The 26,972-nt window shown below is 46.7% G+C and overlaps 1 protein-coding gene across 5 annotated transcripts in view; it reads left to right on the top strand.

Annotated features, from left to right (window-relative positions):
- The window catches only part of Ets1 (ETS proto-oncogene 1, transcription factor), a 120,504-nt gene that overhangs the window by 59,083 nt on the left and 34,449 nt on the right, over window positions 1-26,972 (top strand). For 2 of the 5 annotated variants that reach the window (XM_052188749.1, XM_052188746.1), the window contains exon 1: window positions 1,295-1,741. The exons of 2 other annotated variants lie outside the window; for them this stretch is intronic. In XM_052188749.1, the coding sequence (XP_052044709.1) occupies window positions 1,660-1,741 (82 nt within the window). In that variant the 5' untranslated portion in view covers window positions 1,295-1,659. Of the gene's footprint in view, window positions 1-1,294; window positions 1,742-18,496; window positions 18,522-26,972 lie in introns of those variants that run through there. One more of the 5 variants, XM_052188748.1, reaches the window with a different exon arrangement.

The raw sequence follows: 26,972 nt of genomic DNA, 5'->3' as shown, positions 1-26,972 counted from the left end.
AGTCTTTGTTCTTTCAAAAAAAAAAATGACAATTATCACATACACATATTTTCCTCTGGTCACCCAAGAAGGGTGGAGATTTCACCAAGACCCAGTGATTGACACTCCATTGCTGCCCCTAACCCACCTGCCAGATTTGCTCTGGGAATCCTGTACACTGCTAAAGCTCAAAGGGAGAAAGCCTGCTTAGATAAAAGTTAGCAGGTGAGACTAAGTTTACTGGAGCAGAAGTTACAGTTGCACGCAAGTGGCAACAGTTCACACATGCTTAGAAATCAGGAAACAGTACTAAGAATAGCTTTCCCTGAGGTTGCTCAGGAAGATTTATTATGTTGTCTTTTACTCAAAGGTAGATGTCAATGCCGTGCTCCTGCTACACATATACTACCATGTCCTGGATGATTTGTTACTTTATACTAACTATCTCGATGTTTAATGGCTATCTATCAGTGGCAAATAATATGGTTTATCCTCACTCATCTTGTTATCTGGCATGTTGGGGAGTTCCTAGCTATGACAAGGACATGTACTGTGGTGCACCCCAGAGATTCATACCAGAGTGCAGTTGGATGTCGTGATGTAGGAAAGGATGCTGTATATTTTTTCTTTTTTCTAATAGAACAGTGTCAGATAAAGGGTCTGCCAATGGTGACACAATTAGAGGAACAGAATAATCAGAGACTCAAGTTATTGCTTCTAGACTCCCTGGCTTATCCAGGAGCTCTGGGACTTGAGTTTGGGGAGGGGAGTGGTCTCCAATATGTCTGGTTCTGAGCTCATGAAGCTGATGAAGGTTCCTGGTCACCCATGCTGCCCTGGTCGTGCCCAACCATTCTACGGGTGGGATTCTGAGTCATGTCTAGGCTTGAACCCTCGCAGGACCCCCACTGTGGAATCCCCCGCACGCGCCCCTCGTTGCGCACCCACGCCTCACGTCCTGTGTGTCAAGCTTTGTAGATGAATGATGTACACGCACTTGGAAAACTATGTTGCTACTGGAGCGGGGCCGCAGTGGGTGACCAAGCCTTCAAGAATGCGTGCAGAATCAGACGGACTTTCCCGAGACTATGGCAGCAGCCCCTGCACGCCATGGACCGGCTCGCCAGCCGTTCTCACCAGCAGTGGGCTGAGGCCCGCGCACCGCGCGCGCAGAGTAGCTGGAGCAGCGCGGCTCGACCAGGCTCGCCCGCCCTTCCTTTCGCTTTTGGGAGGCGGGTGATGATTGGCTGCAGGCGCTAAGCCCCGCCCTACTGCCCCGCCCCTCCGCCTCGCTTAGTGGGCAGGGCAGGCGCTGGGACCCTGGGCCAGGGCTCGGCGAGGAACGCCCTAAAGCGGAGGCGAGCTGCACTGCGCCAGCTCCAGCCAGCCGAGTGAGCGAGCGAACCAGCAAGCCAGCGCCCGGGACGGTAGAGCCAGCGGGCGAGGCGCGGGCGAGGCGCGGGCGAGGCTGGGACCCAAGCGCGCTCTCTGCTCCGCCAAGTGCCAACTTCTTGCGGACTGGCTAGGCGCGCACCTTCCCGCGGAGCGGTCAGCGGGAACTTGAGATTTTAGGGTTGTTCTCTGTCCCCTTCCCCCGGGTTCAAAATCCCCATTAAAAAGCCAAACAACAGTTACAGCAAACTTGCTCTCATCCCGCCGGCCCCCTCAACTCCCGGCACCATGAAGGCGGCCGTCGATCTCAAGCCGACTCTCACCATCATCAAGACAGAAAAAGTGGATCTGGAGCTTTTCCCTTCCCCGGGTGAGTGGCAACAGAGAGGCCCCCACCCCAGCTCCGGGTCCCCTTTGGGCTGTGCTGCACCCTCAGGAGCCCGGTATGCCTAAGCCAGGAGGAGTGTTGGTGGCCCGAGACCCTTGGGGTTTTTTTTGGGGGGGGGGGTCTATTTATTTTCACAGCTGCGCTTTTTGTGACTAATGGGAAAAAGCTTATAGAATTTCCAGAGCCCTAATTCTGGTGTTTCAATTTTCCCACATAAGCGAGAACCTTCTGGTAGTATTCCTCAATGTTAGCAAGGGGGCCTGACACTGCCTCTCAGGTCACTCCCCCACCCTGCCCCAACTCTGAATCCCCAGTATTGGAGCTTGATGGGAGGGTCCTGTGGAGTGCTGAAAGGCTGCCTGGCTAGCTGCCTGGCCTTCAAGCACTTGCAGCCTGAGCGCCCCTGTCATAAGTCCCATAGCCTCACTCTTCTTTTCTAAGTTGAGGAGGAGGAGAAACGAAATGAATCTGTTTAACTTTGGGAAAGTCTGATTCCTTCCCGGTCCCGTGATCCCGTGTAGTAACTAACTTTACTGCCTTTCTGTTCTACCATGTTTTGGCCTTCCGTACCAAAGGTTCTCCAAGAAGGAAAGCATCCCACCACCAGATGTGACTTAGTGTCTTTGGTTCATGGTTTCATTTAGCAGGCTTAAAGGATTTGAAGAAGAGAGGGAGGGTAAAGACATCGAATTTTGTTTTAGAAGGAAATTTTAGTGTTCAACAGATGGAGTCAACTCTTCAGGATTCCTGAAGCTAGCACTGTAAAGTGCCTGATAGGAAGCTGGCCTCAGAGAAAAGTGGCTTTGGAGGTGAAAGGATCTAGAAAGATACAGGGAGAAGAGGCTGCATTTTGGAAAACAATCAGCTGTCAAAACACACACCACTATTGGATCTGATGATCCGTAACTTTAACTGCTGTCCCTGATCTTTGCCTCTGCCATAAAGAAATACATATTTAACCTGCTCTTTATACTTCTGATACAAGCCAAGATGAGGTTTTGATACTCTGATGTGTTTCGAAATGTTAATAAAGCCTTTTGGGTCCCAATCCTTCCGGAGACTCTCCTGAAATCCAGTGCCGGATTGCTCTCTACAAAAACTGGGCTTGGTCACAGTGTGATTACATTCAGAGCCAGGCTGAGCTGGGGGTCCCTCCTAGACCTCTGGAGACTTCTCAGGCCACTCAGACCTACTCTGAAATGGTGCTGTGGAGGTTGAGTTTGGGCGTTCAGGGGAGTCAGGAGTTCTCTGTGTTATAGTTGACTGAAACCGCGTATAGCAGAAGGGAAGGGATAGTTCACAGAGAAGATATAAACTCAACTAATAGGCCCTTTCCTTAAGAATGGCTTGTTTATATGTGCTGTGTGTGTTTATGGGGAAGAGACAGATTTGGGCGTCTGGGAAACATCGTGTTCATTATGTCAGCTCACATACCTGCAGGGGACCTTTCTTTCCTGCTGGCAGTGACTGGGAGCCTCTGGGTACACATGTTTTAGATCATAGCAAATGGCTGAAGCATGTGCTTTGGTGATTTAATATTAAATCTATAAGATTTCAAAGCATTTGATTCTATTACTTCAGTTATTGATAACAAATAAACTGTGGGTGAGTAACTTCATTGAGCCGCCCCACCAGTAAAATCGAGCTAGGCTGGCCTGATGCTGCAGTGCTTTCATTATAGGAAGTACCTTTACAGTGGCTTTTTTTTTTTTTAAATCAAAAAGGTGTTCAAGGAATGCAAGTTAGAAGTGAACCTGGGAGCTACATAGTGTATTCAAGACCAATTTGAGCAATATAGTTACATCCTTTCTCAAAGTTAAAAAGAAAAAAGAGAAAAAAGTTTCCAAGCCACAGACCTTCAGTGCAACAAAGCAACGAAATTTCATTTGGCCCAAGAAATTAAGTGTCTTCTGTCATTCACTATGAGTGTGTGTGTGTGTGTGTGTGTGTATATATATATATATATATATATATATATATATATATATATATAATAACTTTTTAAAGCATTTTTCTGGACTGTAGTTGCATTTATGTAAATATTATACCCATACCTCAGGTAACATGTTAGAGGCAAAATTGTGCATGGAGCCAGAGGCTGAAGGAAGATGAATCCGTTTCTAACTTGTCAGTTGCATACAGTGAGCAATACTGCCAGTTACCTTGGTTACCTTGGAGGCTCAGTAAAGAAACTTCAATGGAGACTTAAATTTTTAGGTGCAAAGATGGAAGAAGCCCTGTCCAGGACTGGACAAACAGCTTTGGCTAACAGAAAGAAAAATATTAATAAGTAGATGTTAAGTAGAGCTTTATCTGGCCCATCAGATTATGCAGGACACCTGTGCAAAGTTTGGCTATTCATAGCATGGGTCCATGCCCACGACTGGGACCTTAGTGTTTATCATAATGGTTTTTCTTTGTATTGCTTCGTTTCTCACGAGCAGAGACAACTAGTGTCAGTGTGAGGTTACCTCAGAGATTAAATCAGAACTTCCTTTCTGCCCCCTCCCCAGATTCCTAGAATCAAAGTAGTGAAGTGGGAAGTCTGAGGGTCCGAACTGGAGACAGGACACCTGGAATATTTGCCAGCCTCTCTGTGGTTAGGACTTGACCAAGAACCTTTATTCACTTTGGTTTTATTCTGGGGGCTGACATTTTGACAACATCAGTACATACTCTACAATAACATGGGCATTCAGTTCCCCTCGCGAGTGTGAGGTCGACATACTATCTCGTCTGCACACTTCTCTCAGGTCGATTTCAACCAAATGCAGCTTTGACTTGTTCCTCGTTCCTTCCTGGCTGTGAGGCTTCTGAGTAGGGTCTGAGGCTAACAAGGCAGGGTGTGGGAGCAAACGCTTCATGGTTACTCTCCCGCCCATCCCACCTCACCTGTATGGTGAGGTGAAGACACTGGCCATAGAGGAACAGCAGTTTGCATCCTGGCTCTTTGCCCATGTATAGGACTTTAAGGACCAGCCCCAACTTCCAGCTTACTCCGATAGAGGATATCCATCTCCTTGGGACTATTATCCTTAGAGATGGGAAGCAGCTTTGTCCGTTCTTACTTTAGACGGCCTTTGTGTTGCTACAGGCAAGAAGGGAGGGGGAGGGCCGCTGGCTGCCAGCTTAGCTCATGACTGTGTTTCTAGATCTCCTGTTACCACACTCTGTTAGTGACTAAATAGCCCAGTGGTTTAGACAGGGTCTGTGGAGCCAGTTTGTCTGGGTGTGAATCCCTAGTTAGTGGCTGTGTGACTTCGGGCAGACTACTTAATCTCCCTGTGCTCCAGCTCCTGCGTGTGTGAACCGAGAGTAATAATCCTTGGATAAAGATGAAACCGGAATATGTGGGAAATCTTACCTCATTGCGGGACCCGGTATTGGAGTCTGTCGAGCAGTTCATGAGAAGCAAGTCGATAGAACACCTTGAACAGTGTACAGCGTTCAGAGGACCTTGGAGGGTTTGGTAGGGCATCTAATGGCTGGTTTCTATATGCCTCCCAAATCTACCACTTGGGAAGGAAAGAACAAGAGAGAAAAAGACCTGGCCTGAAATCTCACACCAGCGGGGCCTTATTCTGAGCTCTAGATGGCAAATCTGGAGTGTCTGGAGGCCTGTCACTCTGCAAGGTCTAGAGGCTGTTGTACTCCTTTGGGTGATAGAACCTGTCATTGATACCTCAGAGTAGGAAATCTCCCAAGTCCAAGGACAGTGGCATCATTTGCAGAGTTGGGGGATTAGTAGGGGTTTTTTTCCATCTTGCTGGGTTGAGAAATGTGTCTTGTCCAGTTATTATAAAGTATTTTACATTTTATTTATTTACTTGGTTGGCAGCGCTTACATTCCTGGCATTTTTGGTTGGTTTGTGTTGCTGTTCCTTTCTTTTTTTTTTTTTTTTCCTCTTAAAGAGGCCAGACCACCCTGGAGGAACATCTTCTCTCTCTAGGAGACAAAGCAGCCGTGGTCAACCTCCCCAAGCCCGGCTTGCTCTGGGCCCTACCACAGTTTCTGCAAAAGCAAGAGCTGGTTAGTGGCGGCCAGGATTTTCCAGGAAAGAATATCCCTGTTCAGAGTCCAGTGGCTGGTTCCATTGGCAAATGGGACAATGTAATTATAGACAGAGTAAGAAGTGTAACTGTCACAGAGTTCCAGGAGCTTGTCGATGGTAGACTCCTGTTACCTAACTGTTGTAGGGAGGTTTTGAAATGTCTATCGCGTATGCTTTGTATGTCTACAATGGTCCTGTTCTGGCCCACACTTGATTCCCACTCATTCTGTGGGAAATATTATTCATCCCATTTTCTTTTTTTCCGGATACGGAACGTGATAGTCATAGATGTACATGCCTTTTCTACGTTCATGCTTTAAAAGAAAGTTAGACACCTGTGAGATTCGGCAGGCATTTTGTACCTGAAGTAAAAGCACTGTGTTATTTTCAACCACCCTTGGAAATTAAACTCTAGTCTGTACAAGAAGGCTGTGCTGGCTGGCTGGTGCTTTGGAGGTTCGGGGAATACAGGGGTTCTCCCTGCCAACTTCTGAGCTGAACTGTCACCCGAGCACCCCGAATAGCTTGGTGAAAGGGTGTCCCCAAGCGTGACCAGGCAGATGTGTATTCTTTAGGAGAATCTTAAAGGTTCAGAACCCTCGCTCCAGCCTCAGGAGGTGAAGGAAGAGCCAGGATTCTTGTGCTTCGCTGACTTTCAGGTGTTCTAGGCTCGCCTGTGGTGGGACTGGCAAGTCCCCGAGCCTTCAGCTTCTACCATTTTATCTCCTGTGGCACCGGTGCGGCCGTGGATCCAGAGTTTCAAGTCTGGATGATGAAAGGCATCCACTGACAAACTGAAGGCAGCTGGAGTTCAACTGCGATTTATAAGAAGGCTCTGAGTAATTTTCTTTGTGTTCCACACATAAATGACTGGGTTATTTTCCTCCTAAAATTTACTTATTTCTATTCTAGTTGCTGGGTGAGGACGTATAGATCGGTGCTAGGGGAAGGTAGGACAGTCGCATCAGCACATGGTTCATTGAGAAACAGACCCTGCTTCCTTATCCATGGTCAATATTGATTCCTTTACCATTACATCATGAGGGATGTTTCTCTAAGTACTTGGCCATTTAGCCATCATAAAGCGGAACTTGTGTACAGATAGACAGATGCCTGCTGTTACTAGCTCCAGAATGATACACTGGTCCCAGCTCTCTGCCCAGGTGGAAGCTTAGGTAGCATTTGCCTCCCTGTTTGCAGAGTTGTAGATCTGCCTTGAGCTTGTAGCTGCTCCACTGTGCTTAACTCGTGGTTAGAGAGGTCAGAGCTGTTCCCAAATCTATCATCTCCACTGCTCATGTTTGGTAGCTACCTCTTTTCTCTTTACTTAAGGGTTGAGGATACCTTTTTATAAACCTTCAGTACATGTTTCCCAAATTGCACCAATAAACTCTTTTAACTTGACCACATTTAGGAAGTCTTGGTTACCTCTTCTTGCAATTGTGATCCTTATGTAGGAAGGAATTGTTATCTAGTAGAGGGTTGTAGTAGGCCTCCTTTCAAGGATGGAGACCAATGAAATAGTCAACATGCTACAGTATGGAGCCTGAATTTTTTTTTTTTTTTTTGCTTATCCTGATGATGCCAGGTTCTACTCTCTTGCTCTGGCCTGTGTTCAGGCCTGTCACTTGACACCCCAGGTATGCTTGGGTCTTTCCCCCCCTTTTACTTTTTTTTTTAAACTGTTCATATATTATTCCACAGTGCTTCTTTCTGGAGCTTTCTGTTTTGTTTCATGGAGGTGTAAAATATTGTTCCACACGGTGTCATTAGACCTGGTGAGCACAGGGGGTCTTTAGGCAGTTGGAGTTGAGACCCTGGGACAGTACAGACAGGACTTGCCATCTGAACAGGATGCTCTCAGAACTGTGTGTACTAATAATAATCATACCAGAATTATAACACTTAAAGTAAGGCCCTCCTATCAGAAGAAGGTCTCTTAGCTTCGGCACAAAGTGTAGACTAGAACATTCTCCAGACTCTTCTCTGCCAGATGTTCATTTAAAGGCTTAGACCATCCAATAGCCAAACAGGACCAGATCAAAAGTTTAATGTTTTCCCTCCACCATGAGGAGTAATTCTTTTAACTTTGTCTTCAATGCAAAGCACAGTGTTTCTTAGCACTCAAGACAATGCACTTCATATACATCAAGTGCTTGAAACTTCCTAGTAGCCGCGGGTAGCTGTGAGAAACTATTAAGGGTGTTTTGCAGAGTTCTGCAGGGGAACGATATACATTTCACACATAGAGAGAGAGAGAAAAGAGGAGAGGGAGTATGTGTGTGAGTGAGAAAAATAAACTTTTGAGTTGGGGGCAGGAAGTATCATTACAGTAGTGAAGATACGTAGAGCTTCATTTTGTTTTAGGGTTTAATCCAAGGTGAGTTTTATAATGTTAGGATTAAAAAACACCAACAAAACAAGATAGTGTGTGTGTGTGTGTGTGTGTGTGTGTATGTGTGTTATCATTAAAGTGGATGAGAAGAAAACAGTCCTGCACAAACCCTCATCTGTGCAGGAGAGGAGGATAGGTTCTATTGCAACATCTCTTTTGGCTGAAAGATTAAAAAGAAGGAAGGAGGGCAGGAAGAGTACAAAAGAACTAATAAAAGAATGAAAGAATAAAAGGAATTTAAGCGGTATTTTGTAGACTTTTAAAAACATCCTCCTCTGGACCAAGCGTTGTGCTGGACCAGGACTTCTTGTCTCAGGTGGCCTGGTGGAGAGTCTTGGGCCTGTTCTGGCTCTTTGCGATGCCATTTTCTAATGCTGAAAACTCCTCGTGCATCTGGTTGGCCAGCATAACCCGGATGTTGTTTTCCCCATGCCAGATATGAGGCTATGCATGGGGTCCAGGTTCTCAGCGTTCTCTATGCCTGATGAGTGTTTTTTTTTCAGTAGTTTGTGGGTAGAATGCTTTCATGGGCCAGCCTTCTAAAGATCACAGGCCACTTGGAGGCATTTGGAGGAGCCATCAGCTGGCAGGGGTGGGGATTAATTTTAATATAGAACAACATGAGAACTCTGCAACTTTGGAATAAAGACATGAAAAAAAAATATAGTTCATAGAGGGTGAAGAGAATTGTTAGATGCCAGGATTTCAGAGACACAGAGAGTCTTAGGAGGACCTTTGCCTTTCAGATTAGGGCGGTGGGGCTGGAGAGATGGGCAGTGCTCAGAGTTCTTGTAGGAACCCAAGTTCTAGGTACCCAGAACCCATATCTTGTGTCTCACAGCTGACTGTACCTCTGTCTCTAGGAGGACCCAACACCCCTGGCCTCAGTGGACACCTCCAGTCCCAGGGACACTCTCACAAACACATAATCTAAAATAACAAAACTTCAACACTTAAAAAAACGGATGGTGGTTTCAAGGGCAGACCAGGGAGCGTTACTGAGCAGGCTTCTGAGAGGGCTGAGCTTTTTTTTTTTCTTTCTTTCTTGCATTACTTTCCCTCCCACTCATAACTGTTAGTTGCTAAAACCTCTGTATCAGTTTATCAGAATAGGCGTTAAACCTCAAAGAACATGACAGAATCAATCAGGTACATATTTTTAAGGTAAGAAATGGAAAATAACTTAGTCAGGCACTTGTGTTTGTAGATGACTTATTTTTTCTCAATAATTAATTTATTTTAATTCACTTTACATTCTGGTCACAGCTCCCCCCACCCCAAGTCACACCTAGAAATCCCTCTTCACTTACCCCTCTCCTTCTCCTTAGAGAAGCCCCCACCTCTGTTGGGTACCATTCCATCTTGGGATATCTAGTTCCAGCAAGACTGGGTACATTCTTACCCATTGAGGCCCAACCAGGCAATCCAGGTAGGAGAAGGGGATCTCACAGTAGGGAACAGAGACAGAGAGAGCCGTGCACCACTTGTTAGGGGACCCACAGGAAGACCAAGTTGCATATTTGCTACAAATGTGTAGGAGGCCTAAGTCTAGCACAGAGCTGTCCCCTGGTTGGTGGCCCAGTCTCTGTGAGCCCAGGGATGATTTTTTTTAAGGCTTTAGGAGCTCCCACTATGTGCCAGACCTTGTACCTATTCCTAAAGTAATGATTGTGTGTTTGTGTGAGTGAAACTCAAATGTTTTCCTAAGATAATTTATTGTTATCCATATTCAAAATAAGAATGTATGATAGGTCTGATTTTAAATTATACTATTCAAAATTTATTACAGTGAACAAACTTCTGAGTGACTGGTTTCTATACCAATTCTTATTTTTCTTGGTAATTTTACCTAATCTTTAGATTAATTCTTTATATTGTGTGTAAGTTGTCTTATACCATACTACTAATACATAGAATTCAATGGAAAATGATCAGGACTGACTAGAGGGACCTCTCATCAGAGTAGAATTAAGTATTATGTATGAAATATAAAGTTTACTTTGTAGGTTCAGCATCAGAGAGGGGCAGACACACAAACACACACACACAAAGTCAGACAAATAGACACGGAGAGGTAGAGGGAGACACAGAGAGAAGCACACACACACGGAGAAAGAGAGAGAAAGAGAGCGAAAGAGAGAGAGCGAGCACTCCTATATAACTTTCGGAAAAATAATTTCATTTATTCTGAATCTTACTTTCTTAATTGGCCAAATAAGTCACCTAAAAGTGATAACACAAGGTTTCTCTTAACACTTGTGACTTTGGATAACAGTAAAGGCTGGTAAAGAACATAAAAGGTAGACAGATCACTAATTTGACTCAGTCACTGGGAAATTTTAGATACCTCTGTAAAGGGCAGCTTACAGAATGGTATTAGGAATTGTGCGAAGCTATCCCAAGGATCACATGTAACAGGCTCCCCTGTTAAGGCCTGGTTCGAACTTGTCTGTCATCATTTCTGAATATGTCGTCTCAGGGTAGTGCTGGGCCAGGAGTCATGTCTTCCAGTATATACAGCAGCTTCTTTTTCTGCATAAACGTTGGCTACGGGGCCAGCTGAAGGCAGTTCTAGGAGGGGTCTGAACTGGAGGAAGAGATAGGTACGTTAGGAAGAGCGGCTAACCCAGCTGTATCCTCACAGCTGCCCGTGCGGTCTGGAGAATGACTTATTTCATGGAAGCTGCCCCTTCTTGTTGCTTTATTCTGTTGAGAAACAGTCCCCTCCTGCAGCAGGAATGCACTCCGCTGTGAGGCACCTCAGCACCTCTTCCTGACAAGCCTGGTGAGTCAAGGTCCTCACAGCCTGTTTGCACAGAGGGAAGGGCCCATGCCTGCCTGTGGGACTGTTCACAGATGCTTCCTGGGCAGCAACGGGCTGACCCCTCCGTGGGCATGGCCTGCCTGGTGGAGTTGGGGGTAGACAAGATGCCACCTGCTTTGGCTTCCCAGCCATCCAGGAAGTTCTAACTGTGCACTGGTGTGTCAACAGGGACCCTCTCGCTTCTCAAAGGCTGCCTTTGTGGCTGGCTGCGGCATCGCCTACGCATGTTTGTTATCTGTGATCTCATTTTATTGATGTTATTTCTACATTTTGAGTTAGATCTGTCACAGTTACCCCTTCTTTGGGAAACAAGGGCCTAGGTACAGCATGTTGATTTGGAAGGCAAACAAGGAAGACTGTCATTGCATTCTTATCAGAGGGCAGATCTGATTCCTCCCCATCTTTATTTTGTTGGTGCTGCTGTGGTGTGTTTCCCCTCCCCCCTTGTGTGTGTGTGTGTGGGGGGGTGTATGTGTGTGTGGTGTGTGTGTGTGTACATACATACATACATATGTACATACATGTATTAGGTTTTGAATACTAGGTTTGTGCCAAAGATCTTGATTGTAGTATCCTATATAATAGTGAAACTTTTCTTCCCATTTCTAGATAAAGGAGTGAGAAGTTAAAACCTTATCACAAAGGTCCTAAGCACCACTTACATTCAAATCCGACTGTAGCCAAGTCTAAAATCACATGGCTGCTATCATCACAGTTTTGAAGTACTTAGATACTGAATTTGGAGGGGATGCTGAGGTCTGCTGTGTGCATTTAGTGCTAAATACTGCCTCCTAATCTGGTCATGCGCTACAGTTTGACACACACCTTTACCCGAGATCCAGAGATCCTACTAATCCTATGAATTGCCCATATTTTGTGAACAAGGGCAGACGGGATGCCAAGTTGTTCTCTCAGTGCCACACGCAAGGATACGATAGAGCCATAGGCAGACTTTGTCAGATGTCCTGACAGCTCCATTTAGCCACCCAGCTTAAATCTTTCTCCTGTGTGATGAGCACCTCCACAACAGTCGTGACAGCCGCCAGCATGACATTGACACGTCAGTACGGCAGTCACCCCCTTCTTGTTGCTACAGGTACCCTTCCTCTACATGTCTTACACATCTTCAGCGAGTCCTACATGCTTGCTCACTGGAGAGCTTTGAACAGGTTGCCCAGCCCCTTCTGATGTCAGATCTAAGAAAGTGGCAGAGATAGCCAAAATACCAGGAGCAGGAAGAAAACTGGCTTGCTCTATCGGGCACTGGACAAACAAATGTGCACTTCTCTTTGGACCTTAAGAAGGGTTTGTTTGTTTGCTTTGTCTTCTTATACCTGAGATTTGAAAAGAATCCTCCAACCCTGTTTTCCTACATGAAACTGAAATGTGCTTTGCCTGGGTCTTCTAGGCCTCAGTGTAGGTCAAGCGAGATCCATTTTGATGAACAGAGGGAACGTCAGACAGCTGGACGAGGCTTCTGAAAAACAAAGAAAACAAAACAGAGGAGAAAAATTGGAATGTCATAGTGCATCTTATATCAAAAAACTGTGCCCGAGTGGCATACAAGAATTAAAGACATCCTAGATGACATCCTAGACTAATGACATCCTAAATTAATGACATCCTAGATGTCTATTTAAAACAGACATACCATTTAGGCTGTGGTACTAGGTATAGGTGAGTGTGTGTGTTCACTTAGAACTACTTAGATTGGGCGTGATCCCCAGTTATTCTTCCTAAGAAAAATCAACGCCCCTGCCTCCCCTCCTAGTTTTGGTCTTGCTGGAAGCAAGCTAAATGACAAACTGTTGACCTGAGAAGTATCCCCTTGGGCTTGCTATGATTTCCTTGCAAATGTATATAAATCCTAACTGGTAACCTGGGTTGACCTGGAGGACTAAGGGGGTGGGGGAAGGTGAGGATGGGAAGGAAGTGGTGGTACAACAGCTTATAGCAAACACAGAAGAGTTTTAAGCTTGGCATTTCTGTTTTAGTCTGGGCGCTCAATTCAGGAAAATGTTCGAACACATAGAAAGTAAATCCTAATGCATCCAGAAGGTTGACTCCCCTCTTCAAACCAGGGTCCGTATCTGATTTAGAACCTCCCACTTGCAGGTTTAAAGGGTCAGTCCTTGATCTTATCTTGCCTGGCTTGAGCGGTTCCTTTGCTGTGCACCGAGCTGGCAGGAAGAGGTTGTCATCTTGTGTCCCTCTGAGGCCTGTCACTGAGTCTGTCTTTATTCAGGCCTCCAGGTAATTGTTACCTGTGCATAGTCTCTGTCTGCTTCTTTAAGGATGCTGTTCTGAGTCGGATGTCACTCTTTGGGAGAGAGAGTAGGAGAGTTAATGAGTTCATGTTTAGAAAGTATCCGAGTCGAGTCACTGCCGATGCAGGGAGACTTGTTTAATTAGCAGGAGATCTGTTACAGAGTGGTGATGTTCAATATGACGAACTCTCCAAGGTGAGTCACACGTATGTGTCCAGGAAGCACATCCTTGATTTCCTGTAGATCACGAGTTCCACTCCCCCCCTCCCTTGTCTCCTGACAGAAATAAAACACTCTTCAAAAACAGTTGGCTGTTCCTTATGTTTTCTAGCCGTAGCTGGTCCTGCATCATAAGGGATAGGAGAAAGTCATGTTTGTAGAGACCAGGTATGTGCCAGGTGCTTCACAAGGACCTTTATGGAAGCACTCACATCCGTTAGTTGGCTGCCTCTGTCAACTTCATGTTTCAGCCCCATTCTTCTTTTTTTCCATATAAGAAACTGAATCTGAGAAAATTTCAAATAACTTACTCAGGGCCATAGAGTCTCAAAGCCTTTATTTGGAGCTTTATCACAAAGCCCAGCTTACATAGAACACCCATTTGGAGAGAAACCTTGCCAAGACTCTTAGGAGAAACTTTGATTCCTGGGATGCTATTCTCTGTGTTATATATTCTTTTAAGATCCTCATTGCTGGGCAGTGTTGGCACACACCTTTAATCCCAGCACTTGGGAGGCAGAGGCAGGCGGATTTCTGAGTTCGAGGCCAGCCTGGTCTACAGAGTGAGTTCCAGTGCAACTGGAGCTACACTGAGAAACCCTGTCTCAAGAAACAAAAACAAAAACAACAACAAAACAAGATCCTCCTTAAGATCGGTGTTAGGAACAAAAATCTTTCAGTTGTCTATAAATTTATGCCATAGGGATGGGTTTAGGTAATTCCTAGCAGGTATTTACAAGTTCCAGATGGTTAAAGGAGAGCATGCTTGCTGAACTTGCACACAGGTGGTGCTTTGCCCTCCCCTCCCCCAGCCCCCTCCCCCACCTCCTCCCCCACCCCAGCACCCCTCCCCCTTGGTGCTGACTGGGAAACCAAGGAATGAAGTGAGAGCTCAACCGTGCCTGAGAATTTTCCAGGGAGGGGACAGAAGTTTAGGCCTTGAGGCCACTTGATGCAGCAGGAATGTTTGTAGAAAAATAAACACACACGGAATGAATCAACATCTACACGCTGGACCCGCAGTTAACCTTCTTCAGCAGGAGGGGGCAGTGGGAGGAGTCAGAGCAGGAGTCCTTCTCCCTCCCTCTTTTTAAAAATGATACTTTGTTAAGGCCTCTCTTAGGGGATCCTGCCGACTGTTCTTCTGTCCTTAACTGGAATCTTCTGCATTGGATGGCCTGATAAGAATGATTTCGAAGATTCAGAGCCTCCTGTAGAGTTTGGGTGCTTACTGAACAAAACAGCAGCAGTTTGTCAGTGAGATTGGGCCCTGGTGAGTTGTGGCTTCAGGGGGCGCACTAGTTAGCAGTCACTGCTTGCTGGCACACAGTGGGTGAGCAAGGAGAAATATCAAAGAATCAAGAAGCTCGTGCTTCCAGTGTGTTTCCGAAGCGACCCAGTTCTAGGGAAGCAGTATGTGGATTGGCGAAGGCTGGTGCAGGATCCACAAGTCTCCTCCTACAGAGCCTCTCCTCCCCCAGTTCCTGTTCCAACAGAGTCTAAATGTGATTCATCTCATTTAGTCATTAGTGCCAGGTTCTTAAGTTTGTCGACTGGATTTAGATGTGCCATTGGTTGCTTGTCAGGATCTTATGTTACCTATCCATTCTCCTTTCCTATTTGGCAGATGAGAACTAATCAAAAAGAAAGGTTCCTGTTTAGGCTTTTCGGTACCAAGTGCTCTCTGCCCTTGGGTGAAGCGTACTCCTCTGTGAATGCAGGTGAGATAGCCCTGGCTGGGTGCTGCCTTCTTACTCACTAATTGTCCTAAGGCAAATGATTTAGCTTCCCCAAGCCCTGCTTTTCTGATCCTTACATGACGATAATAAGAAAGCACGCCCAGGGCTGTGGCAAGGATTAGAGATAATTCCTCTAAAATACATTTTTTTTTCTCTTTAGACCGCACCACAGGGTCTCAGGAAATGGTGTCACCATTGTCTCAGCCCACCAAATTCTGTACCAGTCTTACTTTGCTGCTGACACGGTTCCTACTTCAGCGGTTGTTAGAACTGTGGTTGCTGTTAACCTGGTTACAGAAAATTTTCCACTCGACACCCCTTTAACCAAGGGCGCGAGAACAGCCCTGTGGCTGGCTATATTATTTTCCAGTCTCTCTCCTCAGACACTTACCTTATCTGAGTTCAGGCTTTGAGAGTTTCTAGCTCCAGAGCCTTATTTTGAGACACTGTCTTTCGAACTATAACAAGGAGGCTTCTTAGGCTGCTTGCTGTCAAAGCTCAAGTGATTCCCATTGCCGAGGCACTCAGTCTGCTCTGGAACGCTTTTCTTTTGGGGGATATGACCACCCTGTGGCTTAAGGAACCAGAAACCCCAGTGAGGCGAGTGAATATCCCTGTCACTTGCTGAGCCACGCAGCGCCCCTCACCATAGGTGTGAGAGTGAAGTATGGGCAGTGAACCTGACCCAGAAGCGGCCTGCTACCCTGCCCGGGGGGCGGGGGGGGGGGGGTGTTTCCTCCTGTTTCTAAACAGGTGTCTGTTGGACTGTCCCGGCTCATCCAGACTTTCCCTAGAACCCACGCACCTCTGAGCCTCCTCACCAGTTGATTGCAGCAGATGATTTACAACCAGAGTCTAGCACCTAGAAAAGGGGAGTGTGTGTCTTTAAACAGCTGTGCGCCAGTGTGTGTAAATGTGCTTGCTAATCCAGTGACTAATTCAGTGTATTATAAAGCAGCAATGAGCCTAATGCCAAGGTAGGGCTCTGTCCCAAGCAGAGGGTGTGTAGAGCTCAGAGAAATTATTTCTAAAGTACATTCTCTCTGTCCTTTCCCGCTCCTCCGAATTTCATCTCTTACATCAGATCTCCATTTCTCTTTCCTCTCCCGCCTCTGTGCCCTGGTTTATTCATTCACCAAGGGTGGGGGCCCTGTGCCATCTGAGTAAGGGCTAGGGAATCCATCAGTGTCGGGTTGGGACATTCCAGGGGACAGAACTCATTATCCCTCTTGACCATTTCCCCCAAGTGATTGTCAGTGCTGTCCCTGTGTTGTGACAGAGCCTGCCTCAGTTCCCAGTCTGTGATGCTGTGCTCTGTTGATGTCCGTCTTCTTGAAATCCTGTTGTATTTATCCCTCTTCCAGTGGACAGGGGCCGGAGTGTAAGATCTACTTCCTTCTGAGGGTCTTCAAGTGAGGGCCTGGGAAGACTCTTCTGGGTGTGGCTGGGGCTAGGAAATTAGAGGGATCCGGGGCCTCTCCCTAAGTGTTCCCAGAAGTCACAGACACCTGGTGTCTGCTCTGGACATGGTCCCTGCCCAGCTTCCCCTACAGCGTCTCAGGGAGGCGCGCATAGTCCAGCTGCCATCGGAAGCATTTCCGTGTGTCAGAGGTGGGTGTTGGAGGCCCCAGCCTCTCACTGTCTTCCCTTCTCAGTAATTGGTTTCATATTTGTCACCTTGGTTCCCTCCCATCCCAGGACATCTGTAGTCCTTTTCCCCTTCCCAAAGCTTCTGGAATTCAGCCACATTGGTCTCACTGCAAAGTCTTGGTCACTCAGGAGCTGGGTGCACTGACTGCTTTTTGTGTATTTGACAGCGTAGGTTTGTCCCACTAGAAGGGGGACGCCCAAATGGAGGGTCTATGGCTGTCAGTCACCAAGGTCACCATTGCTCTGTGAGTCAGTAGCTGGCTTCTCTCTTAAGATAGAGTTCACATAGAAAGAAGTTCAGTGGCTTTTAGTACATTCATAGAGTTGTGTAATCATCACAAGTACCTCATTTCAAAAATGTCTCCAGTGTCCCCCAGAGAAGCTCTGTGCACCCTCACAGCCTATAGGTGATGCTCATCGAACAAAGGTGTGCTATCCGGGAAGGACAGGTTCCCATAGAGTGCTCAAAGCACACATCTGCCTTGAGTTCTCTATCTTCTGATCTCCAGGGACCTACTTTCCTTGCCTCTCCTCAGCACTCTGGCTCTCTGTTCTACTCTGCAGCCTGGCTTGCTTAAGGCGCTCGGTGGAGCCACCCCGGTACTGCTGGGTGTAGGTAATGAGTGCTTTGCCCAGCTGCATGCAGACAGTTCAGCCCAGGGAGCTTGGGCTGTGGTGGCTGTAATTTCCTAATGGCTTCCTGATGAGACAGAGCCAGTTATTAACATCGGACGAGGGCTGTGTATCCAGGCCTCTCTTTCCCACCTGACCCAGGCAGATGGAGACAGCAGCCTCAGCTCCTGTTCCCTTAGCACTGATCATTTTTTTCTCTGCTCTCTAACTATTGGTCTGTCTAGTCCATTGATCTGAAGATTGATCTGCCTGGCGACTGGGTCAGCCTCTTGGGTTTGTTGTTAGAGGCATCCAGAGCTGTCTGCTCTGGGCCTGTGTGGACAGGACAAGACTTGGAGGCAGCAGTGTGATTCTCAGTACATTGAAGTCTGGGTGCATGGGGCTCCTATAGGAGACACACAAGGAAGAAACCTGTGTGGCTTAAAGGTTTCAACTAGATAGATAGATAGATAGATACATACATACATACATACATACATAGATATAAAGATGTAGATTCAGCGCTCCTGATGTGTTTGCTTTTAGGACGAGAGGCACTTGAATTGCTCCAAGACTTCAGGTCCTTTGGGCTTCATTCATCAGATGGAGGCTTGCTTCACAAACTTGCACTTGGACATTATGTCCTGGGTAGTGTTGTGTCTCTGTGATGTTCATTGTATCTAGGCCATTCTGTTTGGGCCCCACAGAATTGAAATGGTAATGTTGGAGAGGCTTCAAATGGCTTAGTGACTCTTGCTTCTCCTCTCAGTGGTTTTCGATACAGATCTGTGGATGAGACATTAACTGATGTCCTCCCTGCCCCTGGTTTGATAAGAGTGGCACCCTCTGTCTCCAGAGCTGACGTACATTCCAGTGTCGTGCCATCAGACACTGCTTGTTTAATGATAGCTGACACACGCCGGGAACCTCTCTCTTGTATGTGAGGGAGATGTCTACAGCTTGGTGGTTGTCACTCCAGCCCTTGTGAACTACAATGGAGACAGGTAGTAGAGGGAGCCGTAAATATGTCGAACCATTTGCATATGTGCTGGCCTTTTGGGATGGTTGTCTTCTGGGGTTTTCAGAGAACTTGGGGAGGAATGTTGATCCAGAATGATGCTCCAAGGCTTGCTGGTAGGAAAGACATGGAGGGGACCTCTCTTCCTCCCAATTCATGGTAGTGAGCAAAACAGGGGTGGTATAGACAGAGAAAATCCTGGGCAGGGGGGTCAAAGAGTCCTGAATTAGTAAGACATTGGTGGGTCACCTCCTGGGCTTCCTTTCCCCATTAGGAAGAGAAAAGTTGGAAGTAAATGACATCTAAGGGCCTTCTAACTCTGGCAGGAGCCTTCACCAGTGACAGACCTCTGTGACTCCTCCTCCACTGGCTGCCTCCCTTTCATTCATCTTATAATTACGTCTGGTTGCCAGGCGGGGAGAGCCTCCCTCCAAGGAGTAGTTAAGGTTTTATAGCAAATTCTTTCTGTAAATTCTTTTCTGCTTCTTGGCTGCAGATGAGGCTCTCCATAGCCAGGGTGAGGGTGTATAGAGGAAGGCGAAGGAGAAGTCAATGCAGACTCAGGCAGGCGGCACAGAGTGATGGTTTACTGTTCTTTAGCCAAAGTTGAAGAGATACAGGGGCCCAAATTATAGATCAGGCAGATCTGCACCAACTGCAGCGAAGGGCAGATGACAGGCTTAGCAGGGAACCTAATGGTACAGGGACAGTAATCATGCACTCTTTCAAGTTTACCTTCTCTGGGTCTTCAGTGACTCCTTAGCAACCCAGGAGACTTTAGCAGGGACCCACTCTTCATTATTACTTAAATGCCTCAGTTCCTAGGGATCTAGCTCCTTAGAGTCACACTTTGGGATTTACAGGACTGAGTAGGGTCTTTATTCTGTGAATTGTTGAACATATAAAGTCTGAGGCTGTAAACTCCAGATGCCCCAGTTTGGGCCAAGGCCACTGCTTGCTGGTGTGCAGGGAATTTTGAAGGCTGATAGACTGAGAGGAGGCTTGTGTCCTGGACTTGCCAAACAAGCCCCAGGTGGGAATTTTCACATCTTCTCTGATGTCAGCCTGGCCTTGGGTATGAATGCTATGAATGTGGTAGTGTCTCCGCCTCCTCTCCACTCCAGCCATGTGGCTCCCATGTGGCTCTCTTGAATTACACTGGTATGAGTCAGCAGGGACTTTGGAAAGAAGGGGACATTTTGCCTGCAGGGAAAATGGGTGGGGAGAATGAAAGAAGCAGGGTTTGAACGTAATACTGCGTCAGGTCAGTATTCTACTTACCCACTCCAACACCCATTGTCTGATGTATTTCAAGGTGGTCTTCCTCTGGGTTTCTGCCTTCACCCTCTATACTGAGTGACTGCATCGCTTGCTAGTGTGTCTTGGCACGTAGTATGTCAGTTATCTTTGCAGTTCAGATTTATTAGTGTGCCTTCGGGGACTCTGAACTGGGAGGAAGCATCTTACCTTATGCCCTTGTGAATGAATGAGGTTGGGGAAGAAACACAGTGTAGCCTGTAACTATTCACCGGGTCCATTGGACCCAGCAATGCCCTGGCTAAGCTCTAAAATGATCCAGCATTGAAATGCTTGCCACCAGTTCCTTCTCAGCATGGGAGGGGGTGTGTCTCTCTTCCATAGTCTAAGCTATTTATTTAAATGAAAAACAGGATTTCTGCTTCTTTTTGCTTATTTAAGTGTTGGTTTTCTAGGAGCTCAGAAGGAAGTCACTAGTGGAGATTCAGAGGCAGGAGTAGGAAGCTGTTTCCCCACAGACTGGGTCTCTAATTTTTTTGGTGTGTGTGTGTGTGTGTGTGTGTGTGTGTAGAATCTGGGTTTGTGCTTAAGATTTAGGACTGCATCCAGTGGATGATGTTGCTATTGTCAGTCCTCTAAGACACAGGTGGCACGTGTATGGGGTGGACAAGTAGCAGGGTGACAGCTTGCAGGGACTCACTGCTGGGCCTCTTTCCTATGCCTTCCTTCTGCCACCAGCCTGTAGCAGGTTGTGGTCTATCACAGACTAATCTGACCACTGGCTTCCATCTTACTAAGTGTGGGAAGAGTAAGAATATAGGTAACTTAATAGGGAAGGAAAAACATTGATTATCACAATATGAAGTCCTGTTAGGAGAAAAGATGAAATTCCAAAGGGAAGACAAGGCAAGAAAAGGGAAGGAACGATTCTTCTTTTGTGTCCATGCATTTCTGCTCTTGGCCTCTCTTTTCTCCTTGGTGCTGGATTGAACCCAGACAGAACGCATGCTGGACAAGTGCTTTTGCCTTGAGCTGCACCCCTGGCCCTTTATTCAGCTCCAAGGGAGTGAGCTAGGGAACTTAGCCATAGAAGAGCACTGTGGTAGGGTCACCAGCCACGTTAATGAACAGACCTGAATAGACAGATGTCTTAGAGCCCTGATCTCTGTTTTTGGGCCGATTTATCCTTGGCATCCCTGGAAGAGGCCTCAGTTACCTCTCAGGTCTACCTTTCTCAGAGGGGACACTGGAGGGCAAACCAGTTCTACACTTGGCTAAAGAGACTCGTTAGATTGAGAAGGAACAGTCCGAGCAAAAGAATAGCTCATTCCGCGGCAGGCAGCCTTTGCGGTGACCTCATCTTCCTCCCAGCACTGGTCCAGTTGGAGCTATGCATACAGGGCAGACTTCCAGTTCCTCCTGTCTGGGACTCACAGGGGCAGATATAAATAGACCAAGACTTTGTCTGTAACCATTGTTCTCTGGCTGCCCATTGTTTGGGGGGGGGACGCTAGCCCCCCTCCCCCCACTCCCCACTGCTCTTGCTCTCCCAACTCTCTCTTACTGTGCAGAAGTCTGAATTTCAGTCTGGCTATTTTCACTTGCACTTGTCTGGTGCTTGGGGAGGCCAGAGGAGAGAATCAGCCTACAGTGTAGAATGAGCCGAATTATAAACCTCCTATTTTGATGCCAGCAATGCTTTTGTCTGACTCTTTCCTTGATATATTCGCTGTCCAGACAAAGATATGTGGATGTGTTGATAGTAGAATCAGGAGGATTTGTAAGGAGTTGAACAACTGTCCCCACAGGGGCATGATTAATATGCCTGTGTCAGAGTAATGCATGGCCTGTGGTGTTAACATTATAGGGCTCACTTGGCCATTGCCTCTTCAGTGTTTTTTTTATCATAAGGGGCTTAGACTAGAGAAAGATGCAGAATACATTTTTAGTAAGTCACAGATGGTGTAAATGTCGAGATGGATAGCTAATAGGATGGATTAAAACAAGATTTTTCCATGGGGAATTACGGTTCAAAATAGTGACATTTGCTATAGATAAATCAATAAAAGTCAGGCTATATAGGTGTGGGACTGGCTCTGTGTGTTTGTCTAGAGAAGGGTTGGCAACCTATTTCGTCTTTTGCTGAGTAGTGGCCATGGTCTCGCTTTTAGGCAACCATCTCATTGGCCTCAGTTTATCCTGCTCGTTGGAAATTCTCCATGGAGGTTCATGATGCTCCTTTAGGGGGTACAGATGTCACATGACTGCTTTTAGGTGAAACAAGAGGCCACTGTGAATGATTGCATTAAATGGGGAGTTTTAAAAACGGGGCAGAGGGGTTATCTAGCAGGGAGGATAAAAGCTGAAAAAATGGCCAGCTTTGAAAAAAATGCAAGGGCTTTGACCCACAGAGCCGGGTCTGAAGGGCACATCTCCTAAGCAGGTGTCTTTTGACAAAAAATGTGTAGGATAGTTCTCGTAGCCATCGTGGCTTATGAATGAATTGAAAGGCTCACAAGTAGGGCGCAGCTGGGTGTCTCAAGCCAGATGACAGTTAGAGAAGAATGACGATTTTCACCGGGGTTCTGCATCTCCTTTGCCCTTCACTCCTTTGTCAGTCCCAGAAGCTTAGGTCCCAGATACGTGGACAGTCTGTTGCACGCGGTGCCATGTTGGGCGCCCCTGTGTCCTCTACTGGGAAAGTGGGGTTGCTCATTTTGTGTCATGGTTTGGATACAGACACTTAGGCTGTGTGGATGTGTGTGAATATGCATCTTCCTTGTCTGCCCAGATTTATTTATTAAAAGAAAAACACATCTGCATAAAAAAGCCTCAGAGCACAGGAAGAATGTCTACTTTGTTTTTCTTTCTGTAGCATCAAGACACGCGGGGTTTTGGCTTCCTCTGAGGGATTTTGAACACTGGCTTTCATCTCAAATGAGGCTCCCCACCCCCACCCCCTACTGGAAAATTGTCCTTTTTGAGGGGAGGGGAGGTTAAATGTATTTATATATTTTTTTTTAAATAAATAAGAGAATGGGGGAGAGAATTTCCTTCCAAACTTAATGGAAAATATTCCTTTCTGAATCGGGAGTAAGTCGGAAGTTGCTGCATCTCGTAAGCCCCTCCCACTTGGTCTCCTGCCTCTGTTCTGGCCCTGTCCCCTCCTTGCTGTCTCCTCGGCCTCCTCTCCTGCTGTCTCTTCCCAGACAGGCCCCAGGTCATCTCTCTCAGGCCATCTTCCTCAGCTAGCTCTGAGCCACTGAATGCTCCCTGGAAGAGGCCGGGCCCTGTGTTTGTTTCCTGCGTGGGAGGGAGAGGCAGGCCTTGAGAAAACAGTTCAAAAGTGCAGAAAAACGTTACCTCTTCCAGCCCAAATAAACCGGCCTTGCTCCTCTTGTTTGCCCAGATTGTTCCTTTGCCCATGGAGAAACTGTTTCATCTTCTACCTCTCCTGGATTGACTTTCCTGGGGGTGGGGGTCCTCAGCCCCCAACCCCACTTCTTCGTGCTTGTTGTAGGCTCTGAGCCAACAGTGGGGGCAGGTCGCTTTGGGGAGGCCCGTGCAGTGGTGCGGTGACACGGAGCCCCTGCATGTTGCCGCTGTCCTGTGCTGTCTCTGGGATTTGGGGCTACTTTTCTCCAGGAAGAACTTCCTACACAATTACAATTGAAAAGAAACATCTTACATCCTTGTGGCCAGCCTGCCTTTTCTGTGTCTCATGCTTGTAATTTTACAAACAGATACAGAGAGGAAATACCTACCTTTTGTGTCCAAATATCTGGACTTGAGTGTTTGGTTACATCACTTTCTTGTCGGCCCAGTGGTGAAATAACCAAGGTAGCCTTTGCAAGCCATCGTTTCTTCACCTGAGGAGTGGAGGAAATAATACTAAAACACCTGAGAAAATGCTTTTAAAATGTAAAAACTCTGGCTAACAAGCAGTGATGGTAATTATAGGTGGCACGCCAGTGAAATTAAAATAAGTTGATTATTTTAATAACCTTCGTGGGATGGTAGCTGATGAGACTGTAAAGACTCACCAGGAAGCCATAAGCAGTAAACTGGAAGCATCCCGTGCTGGGATAATAAGATGTAGAGGGTCCGACTGTTTCCATCATTGTGCTTGGAATGATTCTGTCACGCTATTACTAAGAGCCCTATACCCCGATCATGAGTATGTATTTTAGTTGAAGGTTAGATCAGTAATATCAGAGCTATAAGGGTGGGGCTGGGGCCTGGTGGTAGAACACTTGACTGGCTTGTGCAATACCTGGGTTCCAGTCCTAGCCCTGCAAAGCCAGAAGGCATAAGGCAGAGAAGGACTCAACATCAAACAGTATGGCTACGAGCAGATCTGGTCTTATCTACTTATGGCTTCCATGGAGACCAGTGCCTGGTACTGTGTTTATTAGGACAAAGGGATTATACTTTGCTGGGACGTTTTGGACACATGCAGGCAATACTGTGTGATGAGAGCTGAAAATAGTCATGTTTAAGGACTTCCATATTCCGTCCAGGTGGTCTTTGTGCAGAACTCTACCACAGGGTGGTGGGGCTAGAACCCAGAACATGTATACATATGCCTTCTGTCATTTAACCATATCCTTTGCCTTCCAAACATTGCTTTAAATTGTGGGGGAAATCATTTCATTAAAGGCCCATAAATGACTAGTATAGTTTATTTCGTGTTTAAGAAAGTCTTACTATATAGGAAAGAATTTCGAATACCAAACTCCACTTTTTCTTTGTGCCTTGTTGATTCTAAGGTGGGGCTCAAGGGACATTTTTTTTTTTTAAAACTAAAAGATCTTCAGGGTACAGTATAGCCATGAGGTGTTGTCATGGCAAATATGTTTTAGATGACAGCTACCAAAAAGATTTCCCCCTAGCAGGTTGGATTGTAAGATGCAGAATAAGTAAGACATTGCTCTGTTCCTTCAGTGGGGTGTAGAGAGAGAGAGAGAGAGAGATTCAGGTGAAAATAACTTCCCCGAGCTTGCTTTCCCTCTGAGGTGTGCTCTGTAATGAAGGTTACAGAAGAGGCATTTGAAAATGCCAGCGTCTAGTGGGACATAGTGGATGCTCAAGAGAGCGCAGTGTCTTCCTCAGACTGCAGCCACAACAAACAACACACAGGGTTTCATTTACAGTGCTTACAAGGACAGCAAGGTTCAGGAAGCTGATAACCTCCCAAATGCACACAGTTGCAAATATGGGGAAAAAATGAAGTGTCGGATCTGTGTCTTGAGACCAGTTCTTGGGCCTTCACTTACTGGGTCTGCTAAAGAAGACACACATGTCAAAGGCCTTCCAGCAGGGCGTCTTCATTCACACGTTTCCTCCTTGGGAGTTTTGGGTGGGAGACTTGAGCTGTCCAAGGGAACAGAGTCAGAGCATTGAGCTCCAGGGCCCAGGGGCCAGTTCTGCTTTCTGGCTTCTAGCCTGGAACGGAAGAGTCTTTCTGGGTTTCCCTGAACACCTGGAATTGATTTGGGTCCTGCTGTGCCTTCCTATCCATATGCTGAAGTGGAGGATGGTGGAGGGGCTTGGAAAGAAATAAATCCAGTGATTAAAAATAGCTTTTGCATGTCAGGTGCCTGAACGCATTTGGGAACATGCCTGCAATCCCTTTTGTCTGGCAGGCCTGAACTCTGGCGCTGCCGAATTACAACCGCTTTCATTTGTTTTTCCTGCTTCCCTACCATGTAATGGTCAAGGGCTCATTGGAACCATGTGTGAGCCTGGTGAGTCACCAAATCCTCAGGACCCCAGTGGTAATAATGTGTTAAAACTTTTCAGGGGGATGGGAGCAGGGGATGGGAGAAAGGAAGGAGGGGGAAGTCTGAGGTCACTTCCTACAGATGTTCGACCCTGCACTCTGCTTTCTCAGGCTCAGAGCAGCTCAGAGCACTCTCTGTCCTTTAGGAGACCCTTTCGTTTGTCCCAGGGCAGCTTCCCTCTGAGAAGAGGCACCTACCTTTGAGTTGGCACGTTGTGTGTGTTCCCTGGTGGCTGTGTGCATTGGCACAGAGAGATGTTGTAATCGGAGCCTGGCTTACATTTTTGGGCAGCCAGGTCACTGGAGGGTGAATTGGGGATTTTCTGTACTGCTTCTTTCTCCCTTCTTTGGATTGGATTTTACTGCCTGCTGCCTGCTGGAGGCTTGAGAAGGACACACACTCAGTTACCTATTTTTCTACTTGGTTGGAATCCACTCCATGTCTCATGCTGTTCCATTGTTTGAAACAATGTTGCACTGCGTGATTGGAATGGGTGGACCCAGTGTGGCCCCCAGGTGGATGCCGGTTTGTTGCTTTGTCACATCTTTTCCTTAATGAAACCTGAGCCCAGCCTGCAGAAGAACTCCCCTCCTGTTGTGTCTGCCTTGACCTGCCTCTGGGTAACCTGCCTCTGGGATGGAAGTTCTTGTCTGCCAGGGTTCTAGTGCATGTTAGTGGGTTTAAGAGTGAGGTAGAAGGTACAGTTGTTCCCCTTCACTCTGCTTCTGCTCTTCTGTCCATGAGTGTGACAGGACTCACTGTTTTTGAGTTCCCATTCTTTTTGCACGGTTGGCCACTTTTTGGGGGACATGCTTTGAGAAGCCAACAGCCAGAGGTTTTCAGCTCCTCCAGCTACAACCAGTTTTCTCCTTGCCGTGTTCTCCCACACTGGGGCATGGTCCAGGCAGCTTGACCATGGCTCCTCCTTTGAAACTGCCCTTTGGGTGTTTGTCAGAGTGGCGGCCTTTCCTTGTGTGGTCTTAGTTCCAGGTGAAAGTTCACAAGGCTAGGAGCCGTTAGGAAGCAGAGTGATAACTTCAGTCTTCTGCATGTAGGGCATAGAAGTCTCAGGTTGGCTCTCAATCCTCCTAATCTGAAGCCATCTGTCTCTCATCCCCCTCGGCCAGTTTCTGGATCATAGTGCTGATGCCTTGTCAGAGTTTTGTTGTTCAAGTAGGCTAATAAATGACACGTAAACCTTGATGGAAAGGCCAGGCATGCTCGTTTTAAGCGCCATTTTCTTTGGCATCGGGTATATCTGTCTCTTAAGCGTTCATACTATAATATACACTTATCTAAAATCCTCAAGACTATAAAATATTAGTAGGTAAAATAACATGTTGTTTGGATTAGCTTTATTTTCTCTCTTTCTGTGTGTGTGTGTGTGTGTGTGTGTG

Source organism: Apodemus sylvaticus, chromosome 7, assembly GCF_947179515.1.
Source record: "Apodemus sylvaticus chromosome 7, mApoSyl1.1, whole genome shotgun sequence".
NCBI classification, from domain to species: Eukaryota; Metazoa; Chordata; class Mammalia; order Rodentia; family Muridae; genus Apodemus; species Apodemus sylvaticus.
This window is presented reverse-complemented; position numbering and strand designations above follow the sequence as displayed.